General features: G+C 41.2%; 4 protein-coding genes and 1 long non-coding RNA gene across 11 annotated transcripts; 2 read left to right on the forward strand and 3 right to left on the reverse strand.

The window, feature by feature from the left end:
• Positions 1–74: 74 nt before the first annotated feature.
• Positions 75–13,014, reverse strand: Shab (Shaker cognate b). Of its 3 annotated transcripts, XM_011305095.1 has the most exons (9): positions 12,566–13,014; positions 9,569–10,545; positions 6,785–7,631; positions 6,344–6,645; positions 3,939–4,022; positions 3,710–3,796; positions 2,822–3,331; positions 2,344–2,569; positions 75–1,065 (listed from the first exon to the last, which is right to left on the reverse strand). In XM_011305095.1, the coding sequence occupies exons 2-9, from the start codon at positions 10,409–10,411 to the stop codon at positions 515–517; spliced, it is 3,450 nt and encodes a 1,149-aa protein (XP_011303397.1). In that variant the 5' UTR covers positions 10,412–10,545; positions 12,566–13,014; the 3' UTR covers positions 75–514. The 3 variants fall into 3 exon arrangements, with proteins under 3 accessions (XP_011303397.1, XP_011303398.1, XP_011303399.1); XM_011305096.1 differs by lacking the exon at positions 3,710–3,796 and having other exon boundaries at positions 76–1,065; positions 12,566–13,013; XM_011305097.1 differs by lacking the exons at positions 3,710–3,796; positions 3,939–4,022 and having other exon boundaries at positions 76–1,065; positions 12,566–13,013.
• LOC105266723 (uncharacterized) lies at positions 4,379–6,072 on the reverse strand. Its single transcript, XR_892184.1, has 2 exons — positions 4,818–6,072; positions 4,379–4,639 (listed from the first exon to the last, which is right to left on the reverse strand). It is a non-coding gene; the product is annotated as an uncharacterized lncRNA (long non-coding RNA).
• A 553-nt stretch (positions 13,015–13,567) lies between the features above and the next one.
• Tcs3 (Probable tRNA N6-adenosine threonylcarbamoyltransferase Tcs3) lies at positions 13,568–15,070 on the reverse strand. The gene is made up of 4 exons (XM_011305105.1): positions 14,842–15,070; positions 14,317–14,758; positions 14,067–14,245; positions 13,568–13,848 (listed from the first exon to the last, which is right to left on the reverse strand). Exons 1-4 carry the CDS (start codon positions 14,954–14,956, stop codon positions 13,577–13,579), a joined length of 1,008 nt encoding a protein of 335 aa, XP_011303407.1. The 5' UTR covers positions 14,957–15,070; the 3' UTR covers positions 13,568–13,576.
• A 101-nt stretch (positions 15,071–15,171) lies between these two features.
• Positions 15,172–18,166, forward strand: LOC105266726 (serine/arginine repetitive matrix protein 1). 4 transcript variants are annotated; one of them, XM_011305104.1, is made up of 5 exons: positions 15,172–15,246; positions 16,086–16,152; positions 16,562–17,247; positions 17,388–17,542; positions 17,604–18,166. In XM_011305104.1, exons 3-5 carry the CDS (start codon positions 16,564–16,566, stop codon positions 18,007–18,009), a joined length of 1,245 nt encoding a protein of 414 aa, XP_011303406.1. In that variant the 5' UTR covers positions 15,172–15,246; positions 16,086–16,152; positions 16,562–16,563; the 3' UTR covers positions 18,010–18,166. The 4 variants fall into 4 exon arrangements, with proteins under 4 accessions (XP_011303406.1, XP_011303405.1, XP_011303403.1 ...); XM_011305103.1 differs by having other exon boundaries at positions 15,174–15,436; XM_011305101.1 differs by having other exon boundaries at positions 15,174–15,332.
• Positions 18,167–18,247: 81 nt separating this feature from the next.
• Positions 18,248–20,415, forward strand: LOC105266728 (zinc finger C4H2 domain-containing protein). Of its 2 annotated transcripts, none has more exons than XM_011305106.1 (5): positions 18,248–18,817; positions 19,082–19,253; positions 19,357–19,538; positions 19,665–19,877; positions 20,054–20,415. In XM_011305106.1, the coding sequence occupies exons 1-5, from the start codon at positions 18,762–18,764 to the stop codon at positions 20,181–20,183; spliced, it is 753 nt and encodes a 250-aa protein (XP_011303408.1). In that variant the 5' UTR covers positions 18,248–18,761; the 3' UTR covers positions 20,184–20,415. The 2 variants fall into 2 exon arrangements, with proteins under 2 accessions (XP_011303408.1, XP_011303409.1); XM_011305107.1 differs by having other exon boundaries at positions 19,665–19,868.
• Positions 20,416–21,081: the final 666 nt, after the last annotated feature.

A 21,081-nucleotide genomic window follows, 5' to 3' on the forward strand; every position in this document is an offset into this window, starting at 1 on the left:
GAAATCAAATTTCACAATATCGATTACAATACATAATAAATTAGATATTGCAAATGATAAAAATGCAAAAGCAAAGAGAGACACTCGGAAAAATTATTCATTCAATCCAATAAATGCTATATTTACTGAATAATTACTTCGCCATTTAATTGAGCCATGAGTTTGATAAACTAATCCACTCTGAAGCAGTAGAAATAAATTTTCATTTTAAAAATTAAAGAATTGGGAAAATTTTAATCTCGACACTCGAATAAATAATTTCTCTGGGTGTCCCCCGTATCACAGAATTTATCTTGTACCTTCAATTAAAGTCGCTTGCGAAAAATATCAAGGCACATATAGGCAACATAATCTCCGATGCTCTCAATAAATCCCAGTACTGAATCATTTCAACATTAATCGAACTAAAATAATATAAACAACAATTCACGTCTAAACACAGAGAGTTGTAGCCCTGGAGCAATGGAGGTCCCGAATGAAAAAGATAAACAGAAAAATCGAGGGCCCCAGATGTTTAATATTTTTTCTTCCCCTGGGAGGACCTCCGGGTTTCCTTGGGGATGCAGGTGGCAGCGGAATCCACGGAGCCATCGTCGCTGGTACCCGAGGACTTCTTCCTTTCCTGAGCGATAATTTTTTTAGCTAGTTTTCTCGACGGTTTCGTAGGCCTCGCCAGCATGGGCTCAGTATCCTTCCCCGAGTGAATTTCCCCTCGTTTTCCCCTCCTCCCCTCGTCACCAAGAGCACCAGTATCACGATAATCCCCGATGGACTTGGAGAGTCGCCTGGAGTTGTCCCTCACCGGGGAGTCCAGAGACTCAACATTATTATTGCTCCTGAGAAGCGCTCCGATCATCTGACTGGAGAAAAAAGGCGCCTGCCTGATGCAAATATTCATATTTGGACTGGAATTATCCAGAATGAGTTGCTCTGTATCATCATCAACGTCATCAGTGCTGTATGTCCTTCTGCCCTGGGATTTCTTGAGAATCGATCGACTCCGATCACCCACAAAGGTTTGGCTGTCGATCGAGTCAACCGACTGGGACTTGTTCCCAGATCCTCCTGCAATATCACAATCACAAAAAAATCAAAGACAAAAAAAAAACACACTGGGAGCAATGAGGCAGTGCACTACTGGATAAAAATAATTTCATTCATCGTTTATTGTTGTTCGTTGCAAAATTGATCTGATGTGCAGAATGACTAATCAGCGCCAGATCAGCGTCGAGTGAAAAATAAAAATAAAAATAAATATCACTCTCTAAGATAAACAAAACTCAGTCGTACAATATCACACTTACATATTAAACTTAGGACTATTAATTCTCAATGAGTCTATGGCTGATGTCAATAATTAAGTGATAAAAAAATAAATTATGTACGAGTGGTTGATGATATTTATTCACATCAGCCACGTTAACATGGTCTCATTCGCATAATTGCTAAATCTCATTTAATCAAAGTAATGAGCAGATCACGTTTTATTGAGCGAAATGTAAATAATAAACTTATAAAATAATAGAGTTGTACAAATATTGTAATATCGTGGTCGCGTGCAGGTTTACTACTGCCTCTTTGAGTAATCGAGCAATTGGAGCTTCTTCGATTATCGTGATACGTAGCAGTTAAGTGATAACAGTTTCTCATGAATTTCGCCGTATCCTCTCACTCATTTGGTCGTGAAATTTACATATATACATGATTGCATGATCCAAACAGATGGGGGTATATTTCTATTACAAGCACGGCCTATTTGCCATCAACGAACTATTTTAACAGTGCCTACTAGCAAATCAGCTATCTGTCGTACAGGAATCGGCATTATTTATCATCCAATAAAAATCAATAAAATAAATTTCCAGTCAGTTATTTAAAATTGATTTTTTTAATATACTACTTCGTACGTGCCTATCCCTGATTACAAAAAAATTTCTCCAATTCCCTCATTCTGGATAACAGTAGCTGTGAGAACAGTGCGTGCGTGGATGTACTGTTACTTAATTTAAAACTAATTAATGATCATTTGGTTCTAGTTTATCAGCTCTACCTCAACGCTCTCATATCACTAAACAATTGTGGAAATAACAAGTGAAATAATAACTATCGTTCACCTACGAGTTTAAAAAGCAGGGAATGATATGTATTCAACGATTTCGTAGATATCTCTCGTATTTTATCTTACAATATATTCTATTTACATAATGAACAGTTGTGATACTGCGAGTGATGAAGCGTGTTGCAATCGGCAAACTCGAAAAATATGTGGAAATGGATAATCGGTTGCTGCTAGAATCTAGTTGGAATTATTCACTAGGCTGGAAGTTCTTTTAAATCATTTACCGGTGTATTGTTTAGAACCACTTAGATTGCCGAAGAGCTGCTGATTAATCAGCCGAGTTGCTGATGCTAAACTCGTCAGGGATGAGTTTGAAGTTGTGGAGATAGGCCGCTGACTTCGGAGACCTATTTGCAGATTATTGTTGTCCTCTAGATCTCCAACATCTCGTGGTGTATTAGTGGGTGTTGCATCAGGATCTGTTGGTGACTGCTGACGACGCGATGCACTCTGCGAATTTTACAATACATTTTTCATATTTATCCTCCTCCACTTTCATCGAAAATATATTCAGGAATGTAAGACAGTGACTCAAATAAATTAAACTATTTCCTAAGCTAAAAGCTTCTCCGGGAAAAATCAATTGTTGATAAAAAATGCAGAAGCAATTTTTCAAGTTATATTTCTATTTCTTGGATAAAATATTGAAAGGGTAGAATTGAAAATGATGGAATTGGATGAAAGGAGAAGAGGGTAATGTACCTTAGCTACTCTAGTCTTTTTGTGCTTGGGGAGGGTGTCAGTTCCTTTTGCTGCCTCCTGCTGAGACTGAACACTCTTGGAGAATTCACCAGTGAATAATGATGCATCGAGGGATTTATCAACCCCAATGTCTCGACACTTGTTGTCAGCACTTTCGAGTGGATTGATGTAGAGATTACTGTCACCCTCGTCTTGTGGTTCACCATCGCCTAGCATCTCCTGGGAGTGGAATGGATGGGTCTGGCAACTTGCGTACGTACCGGAGCTGTCGACACTACCCCGGTCATTGTACCCTCCTTTTGTCGTCTGATAATTCGTCGATGGGGATGTGTAGCTCGTTGTCTCCATGGGATGAGTTGTAAAACGCAGTGGGGATGACATATGATCGGCATAACCACTTGTTTCGATACTACTATCCCGTAGTGATCGCAACTCCTGGCGAATTGTTTTGCTGAAGTCACTAGTGGCTAGAGGCATTATGTCTTCAGCATCCCGATGGTCTTTGTACTCCTAGAAATAGATCCGGGTCATCAAACCGATCTTCATTTTCCTCCCTCCAAGCTCCAATCCTCCCAATCTACTTCAATCATTAATATCTCGAAAATCAACGAACCAATTCCGACAAGTATAAACCTCTCAATCAAAGGATCAGACGAAAAATAAAATGGGCATCATTGCCCCCGTGAGTTCTGAGTAATTGATGATTGAAAACTGATTTTTATGACGATTTATTCCGACTCTTGATGATTTATCCTCGGAGGATAGATAATTGTGGATTTTTTGTGCAAAATCGTTATTATTTCTTTGGTGACTCCTTGATAATCCAATTAGTGCCAATCTTAGTAATGGCTTTGTGGTGAAAGGTGTAGGAATGGACTAGCAACTCACCTCCTGTCCATCAGTAGAGAGATCAACTAATTTTTGTAAATATCTCGAGGGTGAATGGACACCGCAGGACACGGAGTGAGGACATTTCTAAATTCATTTGAGTTTTAACATATCAAGTAATATCCACTAATGTACTAATAAAATAAAATGAATTAATGAGTCTACGCGGATTATTTAGTTGGATGCATTACTCAACTAATGAAAAAATAATGTTATTTATAGTAAATACCTTTGTGGTACAAAAGCAACACTCGAATTCACTGGGGAATTCATCGATTTTGTCGATTTTTCTCCCATCTCTCTTATCTTCATCCTATAATATCACATAATGTATATTCTCGGTGCTCGTGAGACTTTTCTACTTCTGTTTATCCTCCACATTTAGATCCATCGAAAACAGTTGATACGATCGAATTTATTTTCGATGCGATCTATTTCCGTTCACGGTGGTAAGATTATATTCTACAAGCGTATGAATGAGGTGATGATTATCGATCGATATATCAAAATTGAGGAGCCCGAGATAAATAACAATTTATCATTAAAATCGAGTCAAATAATTACTCGATTAAGAAAGTGCCACTTTGTGTACCGTCTACTTACCCGAGTCATTAAAAATCCTGAAGAGTGAATAATGATAGAATTTGAAGAAAAATAAAATCAAAGAAATCTTTATCAATGAAAAAAGAATCGTTTATTGAGTGGTGTTTTACAAAGACTCCCCTGCCCTCGTCTATCATCAGTAATATCTTGCAAACGTCTCATGCAATTAACGTAATCATCTAACTCAAATAATCCCCTCAGTATTGTGGAATGTTGATCATTTATTTAAGTTGTTTTCGTGTGACACCGGAATGCTCTCCTGCCACCATCACATTCACCGTTTATCCAATCTCAAGTTTGTACATTGCGATTATCAGGCGCCATTGTCTGAAAAATAGCGACAAACACTGATAATATAATTGGGCCTTACGTCCTTGCCTTCAGAGCTGGGCACTACGTCCTGAATTCAACTGACATTCCATTTACCTCATCATTTTTTAAATTAAAAAATTAAAAAATACGCTATTCTACCCAGCTCTGTTAATTTGTTAATTGAATAATTCACCTAATTATTGCAATAGCACAGGCTTTTTACTCGACATCTACAGGACAATGGTCAGCTATCGGTAGATCGGCATGATTAAGTTCCAACGAAATATCCTCAACTTCGGAGAATCGTATCGATTGCTCTCATTTTACAAACGCTAATATCAACACCAATAGCTATTCTCATTCTCTCGCAGTTAAAAAAAAAAATAAGACATCATCAGCTATTTTACAAATGTGTCCCCAGTGAATCGTTTATCCCGAACTATGAACAATACTCGTGCAAAATGCATTTGTCATTGACTCACTTTACGGAAGCCTCTGACTTATAGCACTGAAAATAACTGGGCATTAAGCCCGTGAAAACGGCAAACTCCACCTAACTGTTGTATAATCGATAGAAAATTGTTGATTCATAGTCACAAACGTAAGATTGTTAAAATATTTTGCACCACAGCAATAACTCATCGATTCTAGTTCGACTATAACCGAAAATACTGTTATTAAAATCGAAACCCCCCAGTGATTCTAATCCGGTTAATCGCACCTGATATTACCAGTCACGTGAGAATATCGATTGATGAGTCCTTGAAAGAAAGAAAATAGTAGTTTTGGAGTTTAACGCTTGTTCTCGGGCTTTATTTGTTAGTAAACGTCAATTTAATTTTCAACTATTCAGTTGTTTTGAGGAAAAGAAAAAAAGCTGACAAGTTTCGCTGCAAAGTGGCACATTCTTGAGACTTTTTAAGAACAACAAGTAGTCTATAGCGGATTAAATCAGACAGTTGCTAACAAGCAGGGGAATAACGTCTGGTATTTTTTTGGGGGAGAAGAGGACTCCAGTGCTGGACGTGGATTAAATTTATTTCCACTGGTTATTTAATTCGGAAATTATTTCAATTGTATTCTACACGTTCATAAATTAAATAGAGCATTGAATTGTTATTTATCCAGCTCTGGAGGCTTTTTACGTAAATGATGGACGATTTGTCGAGTGATAATGCCATGAAACAGTTTTTTCCCAGTGAATAATAGAATCTCCGTGTCACGGTGAGGGTCGATGATTCCTTGGAATATTCAGGGGATGGACAGCTGTTCTTCTTCCAAACTATACCACACGTTTTTTTTTCTAATGACAAGATTATTATTCTCTCGCAATAGTTTATTCACTGACTTGTTGGTCTATTCCTGGGGATTCGATTGATGGCAAGTCTGTCGGGCTCCGCAATTCCATGATTTTAATGATTCAATGATCAAGCACAAGCGGACAATAAAAAATGTTGCAAAAATATTCTTGGCATTTGCTGTTTGTTAAATGATTATGAAATAATTCTGAAAGTCTGGCAGAGAATAAAAATCGGCCGTTGACCCAATTATCTCGTGAATAATGATGAATTTTTAACAGCAATTTGCTGTTAAATAATAATTGCGATGATCAATGAAGCAGCGAGTCATTAAAATGGTGCCGATGAAAGCCAACGAATCAAGATAAATAGTGTTGATTAATATAAAAAAATATTTGAATATGAAAAAAATATAACTTACACTTGGAGTTGTGTTGCCATGATTGGAGTGCTGAGCTGGCAGATCATCCTGATAATAGTCATCATCATTCTGACTCCCAGGTATGTTCTGAGCGAAATCTAGGAGTCGACGACTAGGACTGTCCGGTGTCGTCGGCAGATCATTGGGAATCGGTGGAAAGCACGATGAGGCACTTCTCCGTGTACGTGACATACTGTAATGCTCGTAATTGCGATAACATCCAGCACCAGTTTGTGCTGGTCCCCTCTCACACGCGGATTCACCCTCTGTGCTGTTGCCATCAGCACCAGACATATTGTGACCTTCAAAACATGATTTAAACGAAGAAAAATAACGAAATAGATGAACAAATAGAGAATAAATCATTCTGAAAATAAGATAATTGAGAAATTGGATGACGATATCAAGTGGCAAGTAGTTGGTGTCAGTGAATGGTCTTACCAGTATCAACGATGACATCGATGAGATCCATACTCTTGGCAAATGCATCCCTCAGATTGATATGATGGAATGATACAATGCTCCCCTCCCTCTTAGCCCTCTCAAGTGCCTCTCGCCTCTTGAGGGCCTTCTCCCTCCTCATCTGATTCTTGTAGAACTCGGCAAAATTATTGACGATAATGGGAATAGGCAACGCAATTACCAGGACACCACAAATACAACAAACACTTCCAATGACTTTTCCAAGAGGTGTCGTAGGATAAATGTCTCCGTAACCTACTGTCGTCATGGTGATTCCAGCCCACCAAAACGTCTCCGGAATGCTTATAAATTTGGTCCCGGGCTCCTCTTTTTCCGCAAAGTATGCAAGGCTCGAGAATATAAGTACTCCCATTGCCAGAAAGAGCATCAACAGCCCGAGCTCTTTGTACGAATTTCTCAACGTAAATCCAAGACTCTGGAGGCCAGTCGAGTGACGCGCTAATTTCAATATTCTCAGTATACGCATTATACGAAATATCTGTACAACACGTCGTACATCTTGAAACTGATCGGTTGCATTTTTGTTCGTTTCAACGAGAAACAGGGACACATAGTACGGTAATATTGCTAATAAATCAATAACATTTAAACCCCCTTTGAAGAATTTCCATTTGTCCGGTGATGCACTGAATCTAAGTACATACTCGAGGGTAAACCAAGTTATGCATATTGCCTCCACCATCGCTAGTTGTGGATTATCTTGAAAATTTCCTCGCTCATCGTTCACTTGCATACTAGGAATGGTGTTGAGTGTTAGTGCAATCGTTGATAGCACAATAAACAGTATCGATATCACAGCTATCACCTGGAAATTTTACATCACCAATTTAAGTACTCCGCCACCAACAATTCATTCTTTTTTTTTTCTCAAATATATTCCCCTCCATCAGATACACCATCTCTTATCATTTTTGTTTGTGCCTCGCATACTTTGGAGGACCAAATTTCCTTCAGCCTCCACGGGTACATCGTCCCCATAACGTAGTATTTTTTCTACGATCACCTCATCATCTCAAATCAATCAATCGCCATGATTTTTTTATCATAATCCGCACTTCGGAGGGCGTTACGCTCTCTGTATATTACCATAACGCCTCAAGCTCTAATTACCTTTATATTAACTAGCTGGCGGCATTTGGAGATTTTTTTTTCACAATTGCGTGACAGCGGACATGGAAGCGTTATAAGCAATACACAGCCCATCCAGAGTTATTCATGGTTAATATTATTTATAACAGTGGGAAGCGTATTATGTACAGTCCTTCGTCAAGCAGATATTCAGAGAAATAAGGGAAAATTACTGGAGGAAATAAATAGAAAGCGTAATGAGGACTTCATTGTCAATGAATAAACTTGGAGGAACGAAAACCACTCCGAAGCCAAATCAGGCATTTACGAATCATCACCAATCATTCCCATTCATCAAATCAAATTCACAATGTCCACCTTCCAGTTATTTTTACGTCTCATGACAGATCATTCATCATCACGAGAACATCCAAATAATCCAGAGAATAAGGTACATCGTAACAGCATTCACACCATTCTCTTGGCTCTTTAATTCAACAATAATTTCAATAATTCAGGGAAGTTATCTATTTCAGGAGATTAATCGCAATTAAATAATTAATTAATTGAAATTTGAGTCAGTGTTTTGATAAATTTGTAAATTAGTTCTAGCAATTCATGGCATATTTTTTAAATCGAAGGAGATGACCGGATTAACGAGCCGAGACAGAGACACACCGATGTCCCCTCAAGACACCGTTCCAGGAGCAATCGTGTGGGTGTCGAAAAAAAAAAGGATAATTTTCCATTAAAAAAAATGACATCCAAGAGGATTGATTCCACACGATTACTCACACCAGGGGAGCGGTGCCGAGAGAAAGACCGCACGTGATACCTGGTAATTGCATATGAACCCTCCCATTATCACCAAAAGTACAATAAACACCGACGACAATTCGTAACGCAAGAATTGTGGAATTGTTCACCACGAAAAAGCTGTAGAACAAACAATTAATGATTGTTGCATCTGTAAACAGCACCTAGAAATTAAATGACAACATTACATGGGACTAAGACAATATCGATGACATAATCCTCGTAAGCACTCGAACTTTCAATTATTCCAATGGATCTTCTGATTCGTTGATTATTTATCCTTAACCAAAGCACCATTGACACATGAATTACAGAAAATAATTGATACATGACGAGGCAGTGTGCAGTGTGTGTAGCAATTGGCGGGCAATATTGATTGAAATAAAAAAATAATCTCATGAAAGCTGCGGAGAAGATTGAAGCGTTGATAAATAAAATCGGCCTGTTGTTTATTTATTCAGTCGTAGAGTTGTCACTGAATTGTCGCTGAATTGTCGCTGAATTGATAACGAATTAATCTGCCAAGAGATTGAGACTTGAAAATTGGTGAACGCCTTGGACACTGGTCTTGATGTTTAGCCGTGTAAATATAGAATTTAACAACCTGTACAATTAACCCATAAATCCGGGGGTCTGGTTTTTCAGTGTTGCAATATCAACAATCCCCCGAATTGTTTAAAAAGGCACGTGTTGAGAATTGAAGATAGAGTGGTAGGTGTATCGAAATGAAATGAGATAAATGAATAGAGATGGTACAAGAATTTGAAACAGTGATGAGAGAAAATGAAGTAATAAATATTAAAGTAAATTATAATTGTTGGATTATTGTTAATAAAAATTATGAGAAGATAAACTCACCCTGGCAGCGATGGACGTAGTGGGTTTTTCAAGCAAGTCCCAGAGCCACTTTTGATATTGCGCACACTTGCCGTCCCCGAATTCCTCCTCCTCTCTTTGCCGCAATGACTCGGCCTCCTTCCTCATCTCCTCATGTACATGCTCCTTTCTCTGATGATACTTATGCTGACAACAACTCTCTAAATACAATTCATCTACACCCCAGTATTCCAAATCATCGCTAAACGCTAATACACACATCTCATCGACTAAATGTAATTTACCAGTGCGATAAAAATTGAGAATTGAGCTAAATGATTTAGGATGACGATCGAAAAAATATTCATTATCGATCAATGAATAATCATCGCACAATTCGGTAATAGCCTCGTGGGTGTTGCAATCGCGTAAACGACCTAATCTCGTGTGGGGTAATCTCTCGAGTGTACGCCAGAGTACTTCGTGCTTAACACCACCTACATTTATTGATACTCGTCTATTGAGTGCCTTTGATCGCATGATCATGAAGGGCTCGGGGGGTAGAGAGGTCATGGATCGGGAGTAAGTCCGTTGCTGCATCTGAAGAGGAAGAGGAAGTGGTGGTGGTGGCGGTGCCGGTGGCGGTGGTAATGGCGGTGGTAATCCACCACCCGTGAATTGTGCATAACGTACTTCCTTCGTCCAACCGGTATTAATACCCGATTGCATCTGACCCGTTGTCTGGCTCGTTGTACTGTTGTCCAAGCCCAATGTATCGCTCGTCTGGACCATGTAACCACCTGAACACATTCCTGATACGAATCCATTGCCATTGCGATCCGCGTCCACTCCCGCTTCTTCCTCGTATCTTTTATCGTTCAGCATCAGCTTTTACCCTTTTATTTTTATCAGGGCTTATTCCTTGCTCTTGGTCACGGCGTGATGAGGGCATTTGCTCATCCGTCGGTGCACCACCTCTCTGCCACCGTCATTGATGTGGCTCTGGGCCACCTCATAATCTGCAAACAATCAGTCAACAATTTCATCGATTTCTCCCAAGATCGAGGGAACCACGGCCTCGGCTGCTTGCCCTATTTTTCAGCTAAAATTAACGTTTATCGATTTTTATGAAAATTACGCCTCAGCATTGATCGCTCTCGGTGTGGCCTCACTATTTTTACTATTTTCGCAAATTTCTTCAACAACAAATTCCAATTGGTTCTGTACATCGAGTACTCAACTCTTTCCCCAACTCTCGCTCGACACTGACATTTGATCCACCGGGGAACACATTTATTTCCCTTTTATCCCATTTTTCATCATCACTTCGCCAAATGCCACGTGCCGGGATTTTATTTTTATTAATAACGAAATATTTTCAACCGACGGATAAAAACCCTCCGAATTAATGTCTTTGTCGTTTGTTTTTTGCCATCGCTCCCCCGCGATCCGAGATCTTATTATTTTTTTTTTATAGAATGCGATTTTGGCGCGGAATCAAGTGTCAGTAGATCCCGCGCTAGTAGAAAATTCTTTCAGAGTCCGCCGTGACCTGGCGGCTGCCCCGAAATAACGAGTAATTATTGTTAAAAAAGAAAATGAGGGGAAAATATGTGAGACATACAATAGGCAAAGAGGAAACTGGTCTTTCGTAAGGGTCATTGGATTTGTAACTTATCGGTGTCTTCCAAGGGCCTTGACTCAAGGCCACTGCGGCCGTGGACCGGCCCCAGGGATAATTTTATCATCCGCGTCGACGACCACAGAAATTCTCACGACTCTTCTCGCAACAATGGCCCCACACGCCTATCGATACTTTCCACCAGCAGTTTTTTTTTTTAAATAAAATCAAGCCTTACGTCATCGACACCAGTCAACCGCCAATAGACAGCCAATAGACAGCCAATAGACCACCAATGTGACCACCGATCGCCGAGTGGAATTTTCCGACAATATTTTTTAACTCTAAAAAATCCAATTCCACGTTAATGAAAAATAGTTAATGAAAAAAAAAAATACATCTCGATTTGTTCTCTCACCTTCACCCACTAAATATCGTTCGAGTATAGATGAGTAAATAAATTGCGCAATCCTAGGTGAGGGAGTGCTGCATGAAGGTTGACCTTCGATTGGTAATTCCGAGGGTCTGAGAATGTTATATCCAGGAAACAACACGGGGAATTTCACCCGGTGGGAGGGGATCAAGGGGAAATAGTAACGTTTGCGTGCGGCTGAGGGGTGGCGTTCCACTGGCCTAAATAGACTGGGTTCAACGATTCGACCCCCGCAAGGCCGCCCCCCACGCCTCACCATACTTTCGGCTTTTTCTGCCCTACATACACCACCAATAATCATTAAAACGTTAATCCTCCCCCCTGGAATCACTCAATTCCACCATTGAAAAGCCCTCCAGTGCGGACTATTTTATCGATTGGAATCGCTCAACTCCTCGTGTTTAAATTCATCTGGGTAATTTTATTTGACCTCCCATGGGAGTGTCAACTGTCAAGGACGCGGGAAACACCACAGAACGATTGTCATCACCGGGTAATCGATTTTCTTTGTTTGATATCGAGTTAAAAGCCCTCGAGGAGAAATTCCAGGAGGCAATTCCCCTAGTGATCAGTTCTCACTCAATATCTCGTAACCTAGGACCGATACAAAAAATGTTGTCATCACCTTTTTTGCTGCTCTCATTGAGGGCTATAAGAAAGGTCATGACGATAAATTCGCTATCACCCTCAGCTCCGGAGATATTCGACATCGAGGGGATGAATAACTAATCGGGTTCCGTTATACCGTATCAATCATGGGAATTGTTATCAGAATAAAATTTCAGTCTCGATGCATTGATCCAGGTGCAGTGATTTAAATACATTGTCAGCCTCTGCGCAAACCCTCTGAGTAAATAAATACATGTATTCGAATCCAATAGCTTGGACAGTAAAAAAATTGGATATAAATAACTGGGGATTTGTTTTTTTATCCGCAATGTTGTATTTTTATGGGAGTGATGCTATTGTTGTGGTTTGCCCTCACCTTTTTAAGGAAGACACCAGGTTGTCACTTGAACCACGTCACTCACTGGTATGATCAACATATTTCGTCACGATAACTCAACAATCCAACGCCTTCAGGTGCTTGCGAAACGTGCTTTACCACTTGTTTCATGGGCGCTGCGAGCAACTATGAATTCTCTCCCCTATCGATTGCCATGTGTGCCCCAGCAGTCGCACGTTATTCCCTTTTTACGGTTTCCTCGGGGATTTTCACTGGAAAATCCATGGGCTCGCTCTAGCCAATTATCTGATAATTATCCGATATTGTAATTGATTTAAATTTTGAAAAGGGTAATTTGAGCGCTGTCTTTTTGAGTGATACCCAGTTGAGGTTTCAGTGGACTAGTCACGACTGAGACGCTCAGCTGCTTCTGCTGGCTCTCACTTCGTACGTTGTGACGGAGCCGCACTTGGACGAGAGCCAGCTTATGCGCCTGTCTTTTACCCCTGGACGATCAGCAGTTGTCGTGGCTTCTGGGGTGAATGGGGAAAATGGCCACTGGGAGGAGTAACTCGTGATTGAATCATTTGGAATTCTTTGTGACGTCGATGGATTCACCCCAGGGTGGCTCGATCGATGATTGTTTTCATCGCTCATTCGATAAAGCATCCCCTTACGCCGAATATCTCGCTATCCAGTGGAGTCAGCGGAACTTGGTAAGGATCTTTTTTGCGGAGCGGATAAGGATCTACAAATAAGGTCCAATAAATATTTTTCCATCTACGAGAGATTCGGAGATATTACCACTTGAATTTCGAGAAATTGGAGGAGTATTTTATGTTGACATGGACTTTTTAATTTCAAAATCATTCATAAAAACCTTGTTATCTCCGAGAGGCTCAGCCTAGGGATGAGTTATCTGTTCATGATATTGGGGGAGGGGGTGCCATTAGGTTTAATCAAAAGCTCTCTCGGTGATTCGTTTTGGGAGAATCGAGGGAGTGAGTTCACTGGGTTCTGGATCAGTACCAAATTTTGGATTCAAGTAATTTATTTTCGCCAAGTGATTAATACATCGTCGGTTCGATATCTCTGGGAGCACGTCGTCTCGCTCCAGGGGGTGGGTTTACCGTGAGTAAACTGGAGAAGACCAGCAACTGCTATCATGACACCGTTGTCTATGCAGAACCTCTCGTCGGTGGCGTAGAGCTTCGCTGAACGCTCACTGCACATTATTTCCATCATATTTTGCAAGCGCTCATTGCAGCCCACACCACCGACTATCAAGACCTCATTAGATGACACATGAGCCATAGCCCTTTCTGAAAAAAAATCAAAACTTTTAACTGAATTAACGAAGGAAAAAAAAATTAAAAAATGACTATTTCCACTATATCTTGAGGAATATTGAGTTTAGGATGAAATGCCTGGGGAATTTTTTTGAGCTGACAAAATTCTCCACAGGAGAAATATTTATAATTTTTTTCCTAAACCCTCTCCTTGCGGAGATATCCTCAATTCTATCCCCTAATTTTTTCACCTGTGATTTCTATTAACATTGCGAAGAGAGTTTCTTGGAGGGAGAAGCAGAGGTCCTCCTTCGTGTATTTTCCAGAGCTCAGCCAGTCCTCCAGACGTTCCTCGATGTGCGATAAAATTCCAGAGAATGACACGTCCATCCCTTTGACAGTATAAGGCAGAGGTGCAAGCTTATCACCCCTAGAAGACCCAAATATCGAATTATTGAGTGATTCAATGGATTTCAAATCGATTTACACCACAAGTTTTACTTCTTGGCCATCTGCTCGATATTGTACCCAGGACTGGGGTCATTGGACAGCATGAGAAGCCTGGCGAACCTATCCAGACAATTTCCAACAGCAATATCAATGGTCTCCCCAAAAATCCTGTACCTCTGCTCGGCGTAAGCAATAATCTGAGTGTTCCCTCCGGAGACATACAGAATCGTCGGATTCTCACTCCTGGTGATCAATCTCCCCATCTCAATGTGCCCAACACAATGATTGACACCAATAATCGGTTTATCATAAATTTGTGCGACTGTTCTGGCGACGAGAGCAAGAACTGTCAAGGGTCCACCCATTCCAGGACCTTTTGTATAACAGATCACGTCGACCTCCTTCATCGTCAATTTAGCATCCTCCAGGGCGTGCTTCAATACCTCAAGGACATGTGTCCTGTGGTGAACAGCTGTTTCTCTCGGTAGAAACCCTGGTGACACCATAATTCCATAAAATCCCCGAGTCGTGATAAATCGGGGACATTTAATTAAGACATTCAATCGGTGCAATTACCTTCACCGGGAGGTGTGACGTACGTTCTCCTGACATTCGACAGCACCTCATCGTCTCGAATAATCCCAATTCCAAGTTTATTCGCACTCCCCTCGAACCCAATAGCCACAACCATCTTCAATTGTCCTCAATAAGTTATTTATAGAATTGGACAGTAAACAATGGGATACACGTGTTATTTATCAACAAGAGGTCCAATTGTCTTGGGACTCTTGGAATAACCCCAGATACTCCACTGGCGCCATTTTTAAAGAGCGTGAATTCACATAAGCATCGTCAGGTGATTTTACCGACATGGAGTGAATTTTCGGAGCAATTTCGACGCCTTCACGTGTAAACAATCCTCGACATAGTGGATCATCATCCTCTGATCCATGTTAACAACGTCACGCGATTTTATTTTTGGTAAAAACAATAAAAATCAAACAGTTCGAGATTCGATAATCGCCGGTGTGTCTCGATAAAACAAAGTTACTCAGAACAGTTGAAACGTGAGTGTCCGAAGAGTTCTTAGATAAACTGTGGAACAAAGTCGTTCACTTTCTCCTCCCCAACGCAATTCCCGTAGAAAATGTCCGGGTATTGGAAATTATCGGTGCGCCACGTCAAACGATGGATTTTTATCGAGTTTTACATGCATGCTATTTACTGGTTATCAATGGATTATCGGTGATTGCGGAGTTTATATGGAGCTCTGTCTGTCTCGTTCGATGAGTCTGACTCTCGATGATGATGAGTTGACACCAATGAAAATATAATCCTGTGGATTTTCGGGATTTTGTCAATGGAGATGGCTTTTCTTTCGGCGGAATTGACGACGTCGACGGGCGTATGACGTCTCCGGTGGAGGACATCGCCGTCGGATGACCTTGTCCTCCATTTTTTTTTTCGAACGACATGGCGCGAATTATTCAAATTCAAGCCAACTCTCGGGTTGTATGAAATGCGGTTTTTCTTTTTGATTTTTTGGGATTGTTCAGGTGTGGCAGGAGATGCATTACTCGGGTAATGCCGAGGTCGTGTACGGGTTTTTTTCCGGTTCGTTGCCCCCTGCCAATTCATATCATTGTCACGGGTTTTCGATGAGTCTCGACGGTATCGCGGTATGATAGACAGAGCGCGGTAAAATTCATGAAGTATATAAGTGCGTTTACTGGTTTTGTTTGTGAATGTATGAATAATACGTTTGTAAAACGACAAATCTTCAGTGACATGAGAACTAACGTCTTACAATTTACTCGCAGGAGTTTTTTTTTGGGATTGAAGGGGCGAGCAAATCGTCAACGAACACCTGAGGGATATCGATTTCCGGTAAGTACTTTTGATTTTTTATTCGATTTTCAGATTTTCCCGGGTAATTCAAGAATTATGGGAAATATTTAAATTTGCATGGGGACTTTTTTGTAGCTCTTGAAATTTTCTCCAGAAAAAGTCGATATGAAAATTCCGCTATCTCCCATGGATTTGGAGATATAGATAAAAAACAAAAGGACAAAGTCAATAGTCGATAAATAAACCGCTTCAAATGAATTCCGCTCTTCCCCGAGAAATATCTCCGAATTTGAAAGAGATACCCCAATTTTGGTAATGACCTTTTTCGTAGAGCGACCTGAGCCCTCAAAAAACTCTTATGACAAAAATAGTCCTATCTGTCTTGGCTTCCAAGTTATTCATAAAAACGTATCTGAAAAATTAATGCGACGTGAAAATAAATGCCCAGACATGTCAAGGGACTACGACAGTCGTCGTCGTACCGGGACGAGTTCCAGCAAGATGCGAATGGACACAAGCATCTCCCAGACTCGTCCCCACGGCGAGTCGTCTTCCTCAAAGCGCAAGGAGCTGGACAGCGTAATGCGCAAAGCGCGGGAATCCCAGTCCTCCTACTGGAACAAGAAACTCCTGGAGGCTGAAGAGCGTGATCCAAACAGGTGGCGACACAGTGGCTACAAGGAGCTGTACGTAGGTGGTAACAGCAGTGAAACCAGCAGGAATCATCCCCGGAGTCCAAGAAGCCCTCGGCCACGATCTCCATACAGTCCTCGTGCACGATCACCACGGGAACGTTTGCACACGAGAGGCAGAGCCGCCCGTAGCCCCAGTACATTTTCCACCTGTTCGGACAGGTCGTGTTCACTTTGTTTGCCGAGGGATCGCCGTCGCGTAAAACCCCAATCACGAAAGGAGCACGTCGTTGCTAGCTCCTCGAGGGCTATACCGCGATCAAGGCCACGTTCCCCGCCGCCGATACCGCGTCCGCGTACACCACCCCCAGCCCCCCAGCCACCCTCCAGACATCAAAAGGAGTACAAGGCCATGAGGGAGAAAGAGGCTGCCAAGGCCAGAAGGAAGGAAAAGCATCACAGGGTACCAGAGGATCCCAGAGTGCCTGAACCCATTCCTTTGGTAACAGATCCTTTTTCTTTATGATTATTAATTAAATTGCACCAGAAGATGATTATAGCCCGGGGCTCGATTCCGAAAATTCTAAGCCCAGGACCGGAGAAAATGTAGCGATGAAAAAATAGTAATTCCATTTGCTTCAGATGAGAAAACCGGTGAAGATTGAGAAGACTCACACGAGTCATCCTCCACCGACTGCAGTAATTCACGCACAAGCGGAGTCTTCAGGTAGTGAAGACAGTGACAGCTCTTCCAATACCTCCAACGTGGGTCCCCCGAAGATGACGTTGTCAGAGCGGTGAGTCATGGTTGTCTCATTCCATCGAATATTCGTTTATCTATCAAAAATTGTCTTCCAGGTTTGGAAAAATGGCACAATGGAGTGTAGATCGCAGGGATATGGAGAACATGCGTATTACAAAGGACGGTGAGAACGCCATGAAAGTCGTAATCGAGGGAGAGGAGAGGATTGCACGATTAGGGTATGATTCTCCACCCCCTGGCCACTATCCGGAGTCACTGCTGGCCCAGGGCCCCAGGGGTCTCGACTGCTGGGACGACGTGAGGGTGCGATACGACTACTACAAGGCGCGTGGATACTTACGTGATCTCACTCTCGACGATTACGTCAAGTGGGAGGAATGGTGGTACAAGTATCAGGAGTGGCTCGAGGCCGAGCGATTTTATGAGCAGTGGGCAGCTGCTGGTGCACGTGGAGGTGGTGGCAGAAAGCGACGGGGAAGACGCAATAATCCTAATCACTGATCAATTATATCGTTTTTTTTTACGGAACAATCGTTGAGCAATCACAAGCCAATTCATCTATTTCATTATTTAATACGTGAGCATATGTGACTCTCGTGCTTAGATTATTGATATGTAAATGTGCACGAATGTAATAAACTATATGCTGAGCTGAAAATCTGACAAGTACATTGAATTAAATTATGGAGATATCGTTTAGAAATAAATTTGTTGAAATCAAGAAAATTCAAATTTACCGCGAATTTTATGGCAGCACTGCTTTATCGACACCTCCAGTGTTGTCAGGTGTCTGCCAACATGGAGAATCGAGTCTAGAGTATTTTCATGGTCCTAGGGGAATACAAGCCACGAAGAAGGGCGAGAAGGGGAGAAGGGGGTGGTTGCAGCCGATAGTTGCGTCTGGTCCACAGCTCAGATGCTGCACAAAGGCGTTCACTTGAAAAATCTTTAAAAAAAGCCCTGCCCCTGTAAATTAAACCCCTCCAGTGATCATTCCCCACGAAAACCTGAAACGAAAATCTGGTAGTGCTCACAGTGACGATTAAATCGTGTGCATCAGCCCTTCCATTGCATTTTTATGAGATGAATCTCAGTGAATATCATCGCATCAATAAAATATCACGGTGCCACTGAAAGTTATTCTTCCCTTTGAATTTTTCCCCTGCTCTGTTATCACTGACAACAATCGACCGCTCGATTTTTTGAATATTAATGCACCTGTGGGAATAATAACAGAGAAAAAAACAGTTAAAATGTCGGCGGATACTACAGTGATTTTTGCCAAGCTGGAGGCACTCAAGGATATAAGGTATTTTCAGTATGAATACATTTCCCAGATATTTCAGAAGCCCCTCCCTCCGAGAGAAAGACCGAGAAAAATCGGATATAGTTTCCCCATCTATTCGAGGATTTCCATAGGATTAACAGTCCATAAATTTCCCAGCTATTCCAGTCCCTATTGATTTTCCAAGAATTTCCGCTCCTCAATAACATAAAGATTACCATTTCCGTTATTTCTGATCTTTCAATTTCACCAGAGTGTTCACTCGGCATGTATATTACCCTTCCCCAGATCAAAGACATTGCAATTAGAGAAGATGAAGCAGAGAATAATTCAGGAGGTTGAGCAAACCGAGCACGAGGACAAGTGCCTGATGGATTACAAACAAGAGATGGAGTTGCTCATGCAGGAGAAAATGGCACACGTTGAGGAACTGCGTCAAATTCATGCTGACATTCATACCGTAAGTATTACCAGGTCCCCATAAAAATTCTCATAATTTTATTCGAGCAATTTGGCTACTGCGTGGGTGTGTGCTTTTACTTGATCAAACGACTTTTCCTCAGATGGAGTCTGTCATAAAACAAGCGGAAGAGGCGAGAACCCGTGCCAGGGAGCACGCTAAAATACTCCACAATAACGAATATCAACCGCTGAAACATGACATTGATAGAATGCGTAGGGAATATTTGGGCCTTGAGAGACTGCCAGAACTTTACGAGACTGAGACTGATTTAATATCACCGGAGTAAGTCAGCGTTAATCATCCAATTTGTTTTTATTATTATTTTATTATCCCTCAAAGCGCGTAATGACGTCTGTCGATCTAAAAATTCATGGATTTTTCTTTCCTCTCGTTCTGTCTGAACACCAGCTATTTTGATCGACCAATGCAGAAGGCTGAGTGGAGGGTGGAGGTTCGTGGGGATGATTTAATGCAGCCACTGGGATTGCATGGCCATCCTGGACATCCAGGTGCATCAACACCATTTTTAGCTCCTCAACCTCTCCAGGGGCCCAGCAAATCCGAGCCCAGGCCTCTGCCACCTGCCACAGGCCCCCCTGCTCCCACATTCAGGTACCACTGGTATAACTCATTTCATATCATTTTTATTAATGAATACTTTCTGCTGATTGGGGCATTATTCATTGGAAATAACATTTTGATAGATTTTTGTTCCACTCATCCGGTGTGAAATAGTAATGCCTCAGGGGCAGAGCCACACGGTGGACGATAAATAATAAATTAATAAACAATTTCAGGCAACAACCGCCACCCATGAAGTCCTGTTTATCCTGTCATCAGCAGATTCACAGGAATGCACCCATTTGTCCTCTCTGCAAGGCCAAGTCTCGATCTCGTAATCCCAAGAAACCGAAGAAAAAGGATTGAGCGAGGAATTAATTTTTTACTGCTGGAAATTCTCTTTTTTTTTGAGTATTATTTCCTGGGTTTCACTATTGTAATCAATTTGTAGAATTTTTCATTAACAATAGGGCAATTAATCGTGTATTCACGGTTTAATATTTACAGCCAGTATGTTTCTAGGGAACATAATCAATTTTTTACCGTCTGATTTGTATTACTCATAAGCATGTACTCCTCGTTTTTTAAATAAACGAAAAAAAACATTAAAAATTTACCCGATTGACATAAATCATTCACCACTAATTACATTCCCAAGATTTATATTCCCCGACAGTATGTCACACTGATTTGCATACTCGTTAATCATGGAGTCGTCATATTTCCCAATAAAACCTCAGCCAATAGCTGTCGACAATAATTCTTCTTGCAATAGACAAAAATCCCATTGACTCGCCAGAAATCGCCCCCAGAGTCCAAAACGGAATAATTCCTGGCCACCCATCTCTCGCAATGATTTATATTCTCAAACAGTCGGTTCTGCTTTTTTTTTGACAGCTCAAAAAATATATAGAATAAAATATATTTCAGGTATTGTTGGCTCGCTCGTTAATTCCAGGGTAGAATGCATGTCACGCGATGCACCTCGAGCACCAGCACGTAACAATACGCCGATAGGATTGCAAAGGTGTGAGGTGCATATGCCACGAGGTGGGGGTGCTCGATATCTCGTGTAGAGCCTCGTTTTGGATGTTGGCTAAAGGCTGGAGTAATTAACTTTAACGTTGTAAATAAGTGCAAGGTAGGATGGAAAGATCTACAAAACATGAATGTTTGACGTGGACGAATGATACCCGAAGGGGGGTGGGAGGGGGTCAAGGACGTTCTTATCAAATATTTCTGAGCGACTATTATCCTAATCGGT

Source organism: Fopius arisanus, unplaced genomic scaffold, assembly GCF_000806365.1.
Source record: "Fopius arisanus strain USDA-PBARC FA_bdor unplaced genomic scaffold, ASM80636v1 scaffold00041, whole genome shotgun sequence".
Lineage (NCBI taxonomy): Eukaryota > Metazoa > Arthropoda > Insecta > Hymenoptera > Braconidae > Fopius > Fopius arisanus.